We start from the raw sequence: 14,651 nt of genomic DNA on the forward strand, positions 1-14,651 counted from the left end.
AAAGTGAAAGGAACCTAAACAAAACACTAAAGAAAAACAGCAAACCACAAGGGAAAGATCAAGAGAAGACAGGAACAGAGGACAACTATAAAAACAACCTAAAAACAATTAACAAAATGGCAATAAGTACATACTTATCGATAATTACTTTAAATAGATTAAATGCTCCTATCAAAAGTCATACTTGCAAATGATACACTCAATAAGGGTTAATTTCCAAAATATATGAAGAACTCAAACAAGTTAACACCAAAAGCGCAAAAAAAAAAAAAAAATCCAATTAAAAAATGGACAGAGGACCTGAATAGGCATTTCTCCATAGAGGACATACAGATGACCAATAGACATATGAAAAGATGTTCAACATCACTAATCATTAGGGAAATGCAAATTAAAACCCAATGAGATATCACCTCACACCTGTCAGAATGGCTATCATCAATAAATCAACAAACAAGTATTGGCAGGATGTGGGAAAAAAGGAGAGCCTTGTGCACTATTGGTGGGATGGCAAACTGGTGCAGCCACTATGGAAAACAGTACGGAGTTTCCCACAAATTAAAAATAGAACTACCATATAACCTAGCAATTCCACTTCTGGGTATTTATTTGAAGAAAGGCAAAACACTAATCCAGGAAGATATATGCACCCCTATGTTCACTGCAGCGTTATTTACTATGGCCAAGATATGGAAACAATCTAAATGTCCACTGACAGATGAATGGATAAAGAAGATGTGGTACATATATACAATGGAACATTACTCAGCCATAAAAAGGAATGAAATCTTACTTAGCAACAACATGGATGGACCTAGAGGGTACTACGCTAAGTGAAATGTCAGACAGAGAAAGACAAATACCATGTGATCTCACTTATATGTGGAATCTAAAAAAATAAATGAACAGAAACAGATTCATAAATGGGAATAAAAATAAAATAAAATTAAGTTAATCTAGACAATGTATGTCCTAAATTGGCTAGGAGTGTTTTGAGGCCTAAGGGATATGTTTTTTAAAATTTTATGGTAATGCCAAAATAATATGTTCTAACACCATAGTTTGTTCTCAGAAACTTTACCCAAACTCAAAATAATTGAGGTGGCAAAAAAATTTTTTTAAATAAACTGTGCAATGTCTGTGGACACACATGGGTATTACATAATGTAGATAACATATATACACACACATACCCTTGAGAGGAGCTTGGTGGCCAACACATCTTTTGAATCTATCTGGCGTATTTCCCCCACCCCCACCATTTCATTGCTCTATCGTGCAAGTGACCGCAAACAGTGGATCTAAATTTGGCACAATTCAAGGTCAAATAATGCAGCAAACAGAATTTGACCTCAAACTATACGGCTTTGTCCATTCACTCATCTGTGTAGACGTGCACACACACTGCATTTTGTTTGCTGCGTGTTCACAGACCTCCATCCTTGAAGGTTACCTGCTTCTCCAGCTAGTGTTTCCAGAAAAAAAGACATCTGGATGTGTTTGTTCCTCTCCCTCCATCCCCTAACCCCACCCCTCAATATACACACAACAGCTGTAAGAGCAAGAGCATGTTTTTAAAATTCCATTGGTTCATGTAGGCACATATTTTGAAGCAGCTCCAAAATGGACATCAAGTAAAAAATACCAGTTTTCAAAAGTCTGTAATTATATATTTACACAAATTACATAATCCTGCATGTATTTACATACAATTACAGATTATCAAGGAAATCACACAAAGTCGTAGTGTTAATGAGATGAAATAGAATGAAAATACCATAAACTGAAGCCATTCATTTATCTACATGACAAGACCTGGCAGGGAGAGGTCCCCCAACTCTGACTTGGCATGTCCTTCCACACTGCCTGGGATATGCACATGGCAGATGGGGGGGTGGTTCAGTCATGCCTGTTTAGTCTCTGACCAAGGTGCATGTGTTGGCACCAAAAACATAGTGATTGGACTGCCTGAGCATCTGCTCACGAAAACCGGGACCACCCCTTCCACAGTAGCTCAGGGCTGCCATCCAAAGGGCTCTGGGTCTCTTAGGACAAGAACCCATGCAAAGCCACAAGCTGGGGGTAACTCGCTGTACTGCCCAGCAGGGCAGTGCCCACCTGAACTTTGAGCCACCTACTCTCCCAGAACATTTCAGTACATAAATTGCATAAGTCAAAATTTATTTATTTACAGACCATTACAGTTTATTGTATCAATTGCCAAAAGCATGTAACATTTGTTTTTCTTTAAAAAAAAAAAAAAAAAAAGTTACCAAAAAAACATAACTCCAAAAGTAGACACTAAAGTAGCATTTTCTAGGAATGCATGAACATTTTAGTCTTTTTCACAAATTGTTTTCTTTCTTTTAGGCTGATTAGCACCTCATGCTACTTTAAGATTACTTTTGGCTGTCTCCTAAATTCAATTTTTCAGTGCTAAATATTATACCTATGACATCCCAGAAACTTGATTCTTCCCTGTGGTCAGATGTTTAACGTTTTTCAGCCAAAAATATTAAATGCCTTTTGGAAAAATTAAAGCCTGAATATGTGCACATTTTAGCAGCAGCAAAGGGTTAAATAATAAATAAGATTACTACATCTTGGAATTAAATGCAGTTTCTGTTTAGAAAGTGGGGGAAAAAAAGAAAAAGAAAATAAATGAAGAGAACATTCTGACCTTTATCATAAATCAACTATTTTACCTTACTTCAGTCCCCTCCCCCCAAATTAGTTCTTAATTCCAAATGTTAGACTTAGTTTTCCCTTAATGTACATCGGCAGGAGGGCTCTGCTGTGTACTCCAACTTGGACCTCAGAAGGGCCACATATGTTCATGGCAATAAGTCATGGGCTTCTACTCCAAAACAACTTTAACTCACCAGTGACATACTTTTATTTTTTCATAGAGAATGTGCATCAGAGCAAAACAAAGTTGGAATATTAAATTTTAAAATTAGCTACATAAATCCCAACACACTTTTTAACTGTCACTTTCAATTTCCCAACATAACTGGCTAGAAACTGTTCTATGTGGTATGAGAATTTGTTATAAATTCCTTTTTCTTAAATATTGCTTTACGAATTTGGCTCTTTTCTCCTTAGTATATAATAAGAAATAGTCTCCCTTGCCCAAGGGCAAGTTGCAAAATTATTGCTACTAAAGAAATATGTATTCTTATGCTTTTCAGCAGAAAATGTTATAAAAGCCTTGTAAAAGATATTCTATATAGTAACCTCCCCTCTAAAAAAAACTGAGCTCTTGTGAAGACTTTTTTAAAAACAAAACACAAGTCAACAAGTATAATACTTTCCCCCTCATTGTCATTATTTGATGATTTATTAGTTTCATTTGTGAGTTTTACTTGGGTGCTATTACCACGCATTTTGACAGTTCATACCAAAAGCAATTTTCCATAAAAGATGTTACAATGACCCCTACGGTACTTGCATAATTTCATGTTTGATAACCAAATGCACAAATAAAAAGTTTACAAGAATGATCCTACTAATCTGATTCTTGTCTCTTAAAACAACAATCTGTGCTATGTAAGCTTTTTTTCTTTTTCCTTTTTGAGAATTCTAAATCAGTACAATGTTTGATATTCATCCTGTTGTTCTGGCGAGCAACTAAAATAAAAGCATGGCTACTGCTTGGCTTTGGTATATTTTGCGATAGATTTAAAGAAGTAGGATATACACAAACCTTTACGTTTTCCAACTGTGAAGTTACAATGATGGCGTAAGTCACTTAGGAGAGAGGAAATAGTACAGACACAGAATAAAAGTTTGAGACCCAGTTTGTCTTTAATCCTCTGGGATAAGCTATGAAACAAGCAGTCTGAAGAGTGAATACTCGGTGTCATGAATGATGTGCATAAGTTTACAATAAGATGGGCACAAGAAAGATTGTCGCCTTCTGCATGTTAGAGGGTCATTAGAATTTCTCATGTCCATGCAACGTTATATTTACTTGCATGAATTTACCACAGGTTGGTAGCAGACTTTGCCATTTAATGCTTACAGAGCCTAAAGCTTCCAAAATGCCTATCTGGCCTGTACATATTTCATTAAAAATAAACTCTATATAATAAATAAATATATAAAATAAATAAAATGTTGCCTTTGGAATTTCTATAAATAAATTTAACTTTTTTTTTCTTTTTCTTTTTTCTTTTCTTTCTTTTTTTTTTTTCTTTCTTTCTTTTTTTTTTTTACACTAAGAGGTCTTTACTTTAAATTCACTGGGATGGCACCAGTGAGAATTAACTGAAAATGTCTCTTAAGTGAGACTGCACCCTCCATGCCTTTGAAAATGCAGCGTGCCCTTGCCGGGCACCAGCCAAGGTCCTGATGAGTCGAAGTGTGGCGGCTGTGCTGACATAGGGTGAAGGACAACTGATCGGACATGTGAAAGCGTGTCTATTCCCCAGCATGCATCAGGCCGTCGTCCTCTCTGTGTCCTCCTCTCTTCAATTTCCCTGCGGCTCATCCACTCACACACTCACACCCCCGCTCTCAGTCTCCTCTTCTCACAATAAATCAAGCCAATGAGTACAGGCCAGCCTCCCAGAGGGCAGGCCCATAAGTGCAGAATAAAATCAGCGTGTTCCCATCCAAGCCTCCATCCTACGTTATGCATGCGACAAAGTTTGGCAACAGTGGAGCTGATGTGATGACACAGCTAATCAATAAGAACCCACCGCATGGAACCTTTATAGTGGTTACTTTTTTAAGGGCTCAAGTGAAGAAATTGTCTTTGTCAACTTTGGCTTAGAATATCCTTATATAGTTCAGGTACTTTGTCAGGGTCCACTGGTCTAGGTAAAAAATGTGTGAATTTCTGGTGCCGTTTAGTCCTCGTTCCTTCTCTTGGGGTCCCGTCTTTATTTAACGCAACATAGTATCGCCTTCCAGTGTCCACGTGTTTATACAGATTTGAAGAGTAGGTATTATACCAGTTTTCTTCAAACTGTTCTCTGAATACACACTCTTGGGTTAGTTTTTCCTGTTAAAAAAAAAAAAAAAGAAGAAGAAGCAAATAAATATTTTACAAAATTAGCTATTTTTTGTATTTGAAGCAATACTCAATTGCTACTCTGGCAATAAAATAGATTTTAACACATTTTAACACATTTTGCAAACACTGCTTAACTCTGTAATTTTTTTTTCAGTACCTAATATTTATTTAGCATTTTGCAGATTACTAAATGCCATCACAGATACTAATTTTTTTTATTTTATTTTTATATTAGTTTCAGGTGTACAGAACAACATAATGATTAGATATTTACACCCCTCACAAAGTGATAACCGTCCCCCCCAAGCCTACCAACCCTCTGACACTGTACATAGCTATTACAATTTCATAGATTGTATAGATGCCTGAACACTGCGCTGTACACCTGAAGCTAATGTAGAATAATATTGAATCTCAACTATTTTATGTATATATATATAATATATATATATATATATATATATATATATATATATATATATATATATATATATATAAAATCAGATACTTCTGATTACGGTGAACTTATATATCAGGGCTGCCAAAATAATGTATACAAGTAGACACTTTGGTCAGCGTTGCTCAAGCAGTAGTTTGCCGTAATCAGAAGTGCCTGGACGCTGATGGTAACCACTTTGAGCACCTCTTGTAATTGCAGACACCAAACGTGACTTGTATTCATCTTTATCAGTATATATTGAGTATCACCATTTTAATACAGTTTTCCCTTCTTAAAATGTGTATACAACTTTTGGCACCATATATATATATATATATATATATATATATATATATATACACATATATATATATACACACACACATATATATGTATGTATATATATATATATATAAATATAAATATAAAATTAAAAATTAGTATCTGTGATGGCATTTAGTAAGCTGCAAAATGCTAAATATATATACATGTCATGGGATGTAAAAATACCGTGTTTCCCTGAAAATAAGACCTAGCCAATCAGCTCTGATGCATCTTTAGGAGCAAAATTAATATAAGACCCTGTCCTATATTAGATTATGTTATGTTATATTATATTATACCTGGTCTTATAGTAAAATAAGATAGGGTATTATATTATATTATACCCAGTCTTACATTATATTAAAATAAGACCAGGTCTTACATTAATTTTTGCTCCAAAAGACACATTAGAGCTGATTGTCCAGCTAGGTCTTATTTTCGGGGAAACATGGTACAGCATAGTAAATAATACAGTTAACTCTATAAATGTAACACATTCGAATTTTTTGTTCAGAATAACTAAAGCACAAAAGATTCCAAATGTTTTCATGTTAGACTTTTCTGCAGGCCAATAATCGGAATGAGTGAAACAGGCAAAGGACACCTAACTGGATGAGTTGTCCTCATATTTACCCTAACACTTAGGATGGTGACCATCCTGGCGGGGGGAGCCCTGGCTGAAGCCAAGGTTCAGATAACTGCTTCACTTTTTATATATTTTTCATAAAGTACTTACTACATAGACCAGCATCAGCAACATAACAAGTGATTGTCAGATGTCATCTGCCCTTTGAGCAATGGCATTTGCGTCCTACTCTATAGGCATGGATTTTGAACATCAGTGTACACAGAATCACCTCCAATGCTTTCTTTAAATGCAGACTTCCAATCCCCAATCCTTTACAATTCTGATCCTAAAAGTCTAAAAATACGTATTTGTAACAGGCCCTTGGGGGAATTCTGCTGCAGGTCATCTCGGTCCACATTTTAGGACATAATGCCTTCTGTAGTGACTGAGTAAGTCTCCCTGAGCACAGAGAAGTAAAAACAAATATTCTAGCCCTCCCATTTCCCTGAACATCAATGGAAGGGCCTCCCACCCCCAGCCCGCCCTGCAACTTAACAAGCCACATTCTCAGGCACACACATACCTAAAGAAAAGCTGAACTCATTCCTACATTCCCAAAGCAAAGAGGTTCCACACTGTCATAAATGTGGTGCTTCTCCCTGCCCTGAGTCCCACGTGGCCCCACCGCCTGGGGCTGCTGGTCATTGAGAGGAGGCAACAGACTGACTAGCTTCTGCATGCTTCTCACCACTCCACTGACGCTTCCTAGGTGGAACTTTTAAAAAATAAACCCTAAAATAACTTTTCCCCTTGTTCATGCCCACCTGGCCCTTACATAAATAAGAAAACAGAGTAACAAACACATGTCCACACACAGTCAAAACACAGAAGAGATCAGGGCATTTGACGTGCTTCCATTTCTGTCATTCAGGCCCAGAGGACAGATAGCAAACTATACATTGCCAAAAATACAGCCATCCTTTTTTACATGCACACACCTGAGGACTCAACTTAGGACACTGAGTTCACAAGTACTGGCTGGCAGAACCCATCCTCTCCAACTGCAGGAGAGCAAAGGAGGAGAGAAAGGGGGAGCATTGGGCAAAATCTATCACCCAACGTAAGACCACCTTCTCCCCATCTCTTGTTTAATTAACTGAAGGCTTCCAACCTACTCCAGAGCTCACACGGGCATGCATTTCCAGACAGGTGCCCCCCAGGTGATCAGCAAGCACTGAGTGGCTTTGTAACAAAACGTTATCTCATTAGACAACTTTTTACTGAGTAGAAAAGGAAAAACAAAAATTAAAAATAATGCATCTGACAAGGAGTGAAATGACAGGCAAACTGGACTGCTGACGTTGGGCATATGGGGCCAAGAGAAGTTGTCCGTGCTGCCCTCCACAGCACAACTCCATGTGGGGTGCCAGCAGAAGCGTCCCCCAGGAGGAGGGGTGCCCAGTGGAGAGGCTCCCTTCGCCTCTGCTACACGTGAACCCAGAGGCACCCTATTCCCAGCAGCCACCCTGCATCCTCTGAGCAGGGGAGATTCCCCTGACGGTGACTCCCTTTCACCTCTGTTAAAACTGGCGAAATAAACTGGTGTGTTAAAGATACTAATGGCTATTTGGTCTTTACATCCATATGTAGAATAAATATTGTCCTCACAGGCAACATTATTCCTGGCTAACAATGGCTGGTTTGCGGTAATTAAGTAAATTTTCTAAACAAATGTTCACTTTTTTCTTAACTTAACAAAATGGACCAAAGTACAGGGTTGTATACTGAACCTTTAGTTCTACAAAGGACGTGAAAAATGAATTCAAATTGAGCTTTCTTTTCTCAGCAGGAAATAGTATAAGCTGACTCTTCCCTTGAAAAACAGCCTGCTTCCTCCTCCTGTTGGAACATGAGTTGTGCATAAGCTTGTATTTGCTTTGTATACATGTCACACCTAGAGGACAGTGGCCTGTCTCTGTGTGGTCACACACACAGGTGACCACAGCAGGAGACGGCTGCTATGTACAGTGGTGAGGAGTGGGGCTCTGGAACCCGAGGCCCACACGAACCCCAATGTGGACCCTCGCTGGCCATGGGCATCCCAGGGCTTATTAACGTCCCCATCCATAGAGCAGGTGAGAAAGAAGCATCTGGAGACAAAAATGCACGCAGAACACCACCGGGCCCCCCAGGATGCTCTAGACAGCTTGTACACAGCACAGCCTGTCAAGATTGGACAGGCCCTTAGAAAACAGCCAGTGCAACTTTGTCTGTCAAAAACGTGGGACAGGGAGACCCAGGTGGGAAATGATTTGCCCCCACCACCACCACCACTACCCGTCTAGGTCACAGGAACTCATATGGTAATGAAGTCACTAGAAGTTTCTGGGGCCCCTACTGAGACACATTGAGAAACCTGGCCCTTCCCTTTTTCTTCACTAAGCAACATGATGCCTCCAAACGCACTGGGTCTTCTGTCCCTGGAGCCTTCTGATGCTGCTTCCCAAAGGCTGGGAACTGGGGGGCTGCACAGGAGACAGGTTGGGGTACATCACCCCTCACCTAGCACTCACTCATGCTTCCTTCCTTCTTTGCCTCAAAATGTAGGCTTTTAAAACACCATTTTGCAGGAGCAATGTGTGGAGATGAAAAAAACACAGATAATGAACAAAATCCTACAGTGGTAGGTATATTGCAATCTAACAATGAAACACATTCATTTTCAGTATTTAAGAAAGAGTCTCATTTTATATGTTTTGGGGGTTTTTTTCAGTATATGAAAAAAAAACTTTTTAAAAAAAGGTTGAACAAGCTAAGAAATTGAACTAGTCTGTTCACTGCTCAGTAAACACTATTTCCCCTAGCAGGCTATTTTAGCATCGTTTATACACATATAACTTTCTAGGCAACCCAAAAAATAAAGTGAATTATTTCATATAAAACAGTATAATCTAATATCGGCATTTTTTGTGATTGTTAAGAGTTCAACTGCCTCATACATGGGAGGGTTGTAACTTCAGTTAACAAGTTAAATGAGATTGTTACAGACATTACATTGCAAAACCACTGGGATCTTTCAGCTCCTGTAATTATTACACAATGGGTATAACGCCACTCAGATAAGCTTATATACCTTAAAAATTTTAACAATCATTAAAAATTAAAGACCCTGTTACTTTTCTAGACCAGGTATATGCTTTTAAATAATTTCTTCCTATTTGGGATATGTCAATATGTGGTTTTTGTTTTACACAGATCCATAAAGTACAAGATTTACAAAGTAAATAATCTCTTTAATCATACTGTGGTACCTAGTGTTAAAATTTTTAGATGAGGTGGATTTATTTATGGTATGTATTTGTACTCCAAAGTGATTTTTCTAAATTAAAAATAAATAAATGAAAGCAAATTGGGACCACAGAAAATATATTAACCTTTAATTCTTATATATATGCAGAGGAGAAAAAACAGTTTCTGCCTTCACATGAACTATATACACTTTAGAATTGTAGAACTCAGATGTTTTAAAACTCACCACACGTTTCCAATGCAGACACTTTATAGAGTATTCCACTATAAAGTGATCAATTCGTGTTTTATTGTATTTCCACATTTTAATTTTTGTTTTAGATTATTTAACTATAGCTGTTTATAGCATACCTATCTTTGAACTGTTGGATTATACCACTAGGCTTGGGTGGAGAATATGGGTTTAATTCAAAAGTCTACTAAAGCCTATGGTTTGGAACAAAATCTGGCGAACGTTAGCAACTATGGAAACCCCTTTTCACTTTATATCATCAAATTCTGAGCAGTGGGAAAAAATTGAAATTAAAACTTTAAAACTTTTACCTTTCCTATTAAAACTAAAGTATGAAACAATAATGTGAAAATTATAGTACACCCCAGAGCATGTTTAGAAATGTTGTAAGACTCATACGGACACTAATTTAAAATATTACATAATTGGAAAATGTGTAATCCACATGAGCTCAATTCAATGTGCCCAATTCATATCGATAACCATTTAAAAACTGAAATCGGAATTCTTCAAAATTCGAGACTCAGTGGTTCTCATTGAAAACGTATAAACTTATATCATGTTGCTATTTTCAAACATGATTTCCATATTTGCTTATATATGCAAATACATGGCTTTAAACACATTGAAATGGTCGTACTGACTCAACTCAAGGGCTTGCTTCAGCTGTTTCAGGAACTACCACGACACATCAGCCCGAGTCTGAGCTGCACGGAACCTGACAGGACTGTAGAGTTCCGAACGCATTGTAAGTTAATGATTTGATGTCATCAGTCGTTCTCACATCCACCGCTTATTACAGTCATGGCGTTTAAACCTCCCTTAACCACAATTATTTGAACATGTGTTCTCTTCCTCATTAATAATCTAGCAGTAAAGTCTTAATGGGAGTTGTTGCAAGGATCAGGGTGATTAAATATAATGACTAAAGGGCCATTAATAAGAAGCCAGGGCTTTTAACTCTTCTCTCCTGGGAGAAGTCCCCAAGTAGATAGAAAGCAACACACACGCAGAGAACAGGCGGGCGGCACTATTTCCTGTTTTATTAGAAGCTCCAGTTCAGATCCAAACCGCCTTGTGCCCTCAGTGCAGCTCACCTTCAGACCCACCTCTCAAAACAACTTTAAAACTCCCACTATCCCAGATGGGCCCGTTAAGGATTGCCACCAGAACTGTGGGACAACTGAGTCAGTCGTGTCTGACCAAGGAAAACAAAGTGAAGCAAGTAGGCAGAAAAGTTTTCTTTTTGTTGCATCAAAATATATAGAAAATTAAGAATTCCTATTGTCTCCACTCCTCCTCCACCAAAGCAAACAACTAACCAAGCAAATAACAACAACAACAGAAACAAAACAAAATAAAACAAAACGGAAACACCTTCCCTACAGAAGCTGCTCACTTAGGTATCTGGGGACTCAAAGTTGGGGCCCAGTCTGAATCTAGGGGCACACACAGACCTCTCCAGCCTTGGGGCACCAACGCTGCCAAGGACAAAACCTGCCAGATGTACCACGGGCCTGGCCAGACACCTTAGGGGCCTTCCTAAGAAGCTGCCTACAGACATGGGCATATGCTTAGCATATCACAAAAGCTCATAAACTTAAGATTCATTTTCAGAGAGTCCCACGGGGAAAAATAACCTTACTCAAGGTATAACAGAATTCAAATTTGAGAAGTTCAATATTCACTTTAAGAACTAGTTTCGCTTGTGTCAGTGTGTAGACAATGAACATTTCATTCTTCCACAGAGAACCCTATAGGAAAAATTTACAATATTTTTTTTGGGATCTTAGAACACCAAATTAAAAAGAAATCACATGTAACATATCTTACCATAGACAATTATCTGATAACAGTAGTGTGTCATCCAGTGACCACTTAAAACGCACACCAAAGATATGCAAAAAATGAAAAAACGTCAAACTAAGTATTACTCTATGTAAAAACTGAGTCGGATGCCTCTGAAGAATCAGGATGACAATGGAGGAAATGTGGGAAGTTAAAAGGCTGATAGGCGACGTTAAGGAAATAAGGAATCAAGAAAAGGATATTATACAAAGACAGTTGAATCTAACTACTTTGTTTCCATGATAATCATCATGTATATACTGTAGTGGGTGAAATAGAAAAAGAAAAATGTACCAAAGATATTTCTATAATAGACAAAGCAGGTTAAATTCGGGACTTAGTTTGTGGAAATATGATTAGAGAAACTGAAAAAATAACAAATATAAAGACAGGATAAGCCCTAAAACAATTTTTAAAGAACTAGAAAACTCCCAGAATTTCCTTTGCTAAAGAAGGCCAAACTACACACACACAAACACTCACACACACACACACACACACACACACACACACACACACACAAAACCTGGTCACTGAGGGTGGGCTGATTAACTATGCTGGGCCTCAATTTCCTTCTCTGGAAAATGAAGGAATTGGACGAAGAAATTTCTAAGGTCTCTTTCATTTTTAGATTCCAGTGATTCAGTCTTGGAACATGAAAATGTGGAAAGCAGAGCTATCCACAATAACTCCAGGACACGTTGAACAGGAAATGGAGAAAGAAACTGCAGTGGAATTGGAAAACAGGGAAAGACACCAAATAAAATGTGCTGCAACAGTCACCACAGCAGAAGGGATGGGGCCACTGGTCAGAATGCAGCCAAAGAAATGAGGGCGCTTCTTCCAGGAAGGAAGAAGGGCAGAGAAGAAGATTTTGGCACAAGGCACCCTTTCTCTCTCATCCCTGGGAGACCATTAGGGCGATCCCCTCCTGGAAAGTGTCTTGCCTACTACTTCCTGGTGTCTCAGGGCCTGCCACTGTCTTCTTCCCAGTGTTGGCTTCCATAAACATGGCCCATTAATGAACCTGACCAACAAACCCTACATCATGAGCTCCCCCACGAGGGTTAAGGGAGTCAAAGACATGGTAATAGAAGGAGACTGGACTTCCAGTGGAGAGCACATGATAGAGTGTACAGAGGTCATATAATAAGTTGCATACCTGAAATGTTATTAACCAATGTTACCCCAATAAATTTAACTTAAAATAAATAAATAAAATTAATCTTGATAAGTGGGCTTTATGGTTAACACCTTAAAATATAATTTGAGGGCCGGCCCGGTGGCTCAGGCGGTTAGAGCTCCATGCTCCTAACTCCGAAGGCTGCTGGTTCGATTTCCACATGGGCAGTGGGCTCTCAACCACAAGGTTGCTGGTTCAACTCCTTGAGTCCCGCAAGGGATGGTGGTACAACTAAGATTGAACACGGCACCTTGAGCTGAGCTGCCGCTGAGCTCCCAGATGGCTCAGTTGGTTGGAGTGCATCCTTTCAACCACAAGGTTGCCGGTTCGATTCCCGCAAGGGATGATGGGCTGTGCCCCCCGCAACTAGCAACGGCAACTGGACCTGGAGCTGAGCTATGCCCTCCACAACTGAGACTGAAAGGACAACAACTTGACTTGGAAAAAAGGCCTGGAAGTACACACTGTTCCCCAATAAAGTCCTGTTCCCCTTCCCCAATAAAATCTTTAAAAAAAAAAAAAAATAGAGTTGCAATGATGCCATATGACTTCCAAAGGTAGATTATAAAAAATATATATATATAATTCGAGGGCTGCCATATTTTGACCAGAAGGACATTTTTTATTTTTATAGACTATTTCATAAATCTTTGTCTCAGAATTCAAACTTGCAGGAAACATAATTTCTGTGCCTCTCCCACCCATTAAGAGTATCGGAAATTGCACAGGACAGCATTCCCATCATTGCCACACATGAAGAACACTAAGGGAACAGCTGTTACTGAGCAGCCACAGTGAGCCAAGCACTGTGCTGGTCAATTTACAGGCACCACTTCCTCTAATCTTCATGGTAACACTGTGATGTGGCTTCATCAGCCCTGTCTCATAGTCACAGCTCAGCAAGTTTGAGTAGACTGTCCAAGGTCGCATAGATAGTAGGCAACAGAGCTGGGATTCTAAGCCCTATGTTTCCACTACTCCATGCTTTAATTCCAAATTCAACCTGTTCAGAAGGCAAGTACAGTCGAGTTAGACTTGACTACTCCATCAAAACACATCAAACTGAAAATCAACTTGAAAGAGAAGAAGGAAAAATAATACAACCGAGAGAAAATTATCTGAACCATACAATTCATACGGAAAATAGGTGGATTGATAGATGGATGAATGGATAGGATGGGATGAGTGGAAGGATGAAATGGATGGATAGACAGATAGATGGGATGGATGATAAATGGATGAAGAATGTATGAATAGATGGGATAGATGTGTGGGTAGATGGATGGATTGATGGGTAGATGGGTAGATGGCTGGATGGATGGATGGCTGGATGGATGGATGGATGGATGGATGGATGGATGGATGGATGGATGGACGGATGGATGGATGGATGGATATGTAGGTGGATGGATATGGGGAAGGAAGGAAACAAGGACCTAGAGAATACAAAGAAATCTAGAACTGTGAGCAGACAGCAACTGTTGAGAATGCACAGTGCAACATGTCAGCTAAATAGGCAAACATTGCTCAATGCCAAAGCAAGGCAAACACAAAATGCACCACAGGGAGAGGGGTGTCTTTGTCATGACATTGGCAAGTCTCTTCTTGGAATACTGAATTGAGCTTTGAGCACTTCATCACAAAGGAAAAGCAAATCACATGGGAAATTTCAATGAAGAATTACAACACTACAAAAGAAACAGATTAAAAAAGAAGGAGATCAACTAA

General features: G+C 38.8%; 1 protein-coding gene across 4 annotated transcripts in view; it reads right to left on the minus strand.

Annotated features, from left to right (window-relative positions):
* FGF9 (fibroblast growth factor 9) overlaps positions 1-14,651 on the minus strand; it is a 107,557-nt gene that overhangs the window by 63,041 nt on the left and 29,865 nt on the right. The window contains exon 3 of one of the 4 annotated variants that reach the window (XM_019715677.3): positions 2,165-5,008. The exons of the other annotated variants lie outside the window; for them this stretch is intronic. Coding sequence (XP_019571236.1) covers positions 4,763-5,008 — 246 coding nt within the window. The 3' untranslated portion in view covers positions 2,165-4,762. Of the gene's footprint in view, positions 1-2,164; positions 5,009-14,651 lie in introns of those variants that run through there. 4 annotated transcript variants of the gene reach the window in all.

This window comes from Rhinolophus sinicus, chromosome 16 (assembly GCF_057876585.1).
Source record: "Rhinolophus sinicus isolate RSI-liver-muscle chromosome 16, RSI-T2T, whole genome shotgun sequence".
Taxonomy (NCBI): Eukaryota; Metazoa; Chordata; class Mammalia; order Chiroptera; family Rhinolophidae; genus Rhinolophus; species Rhinolophus sinicus.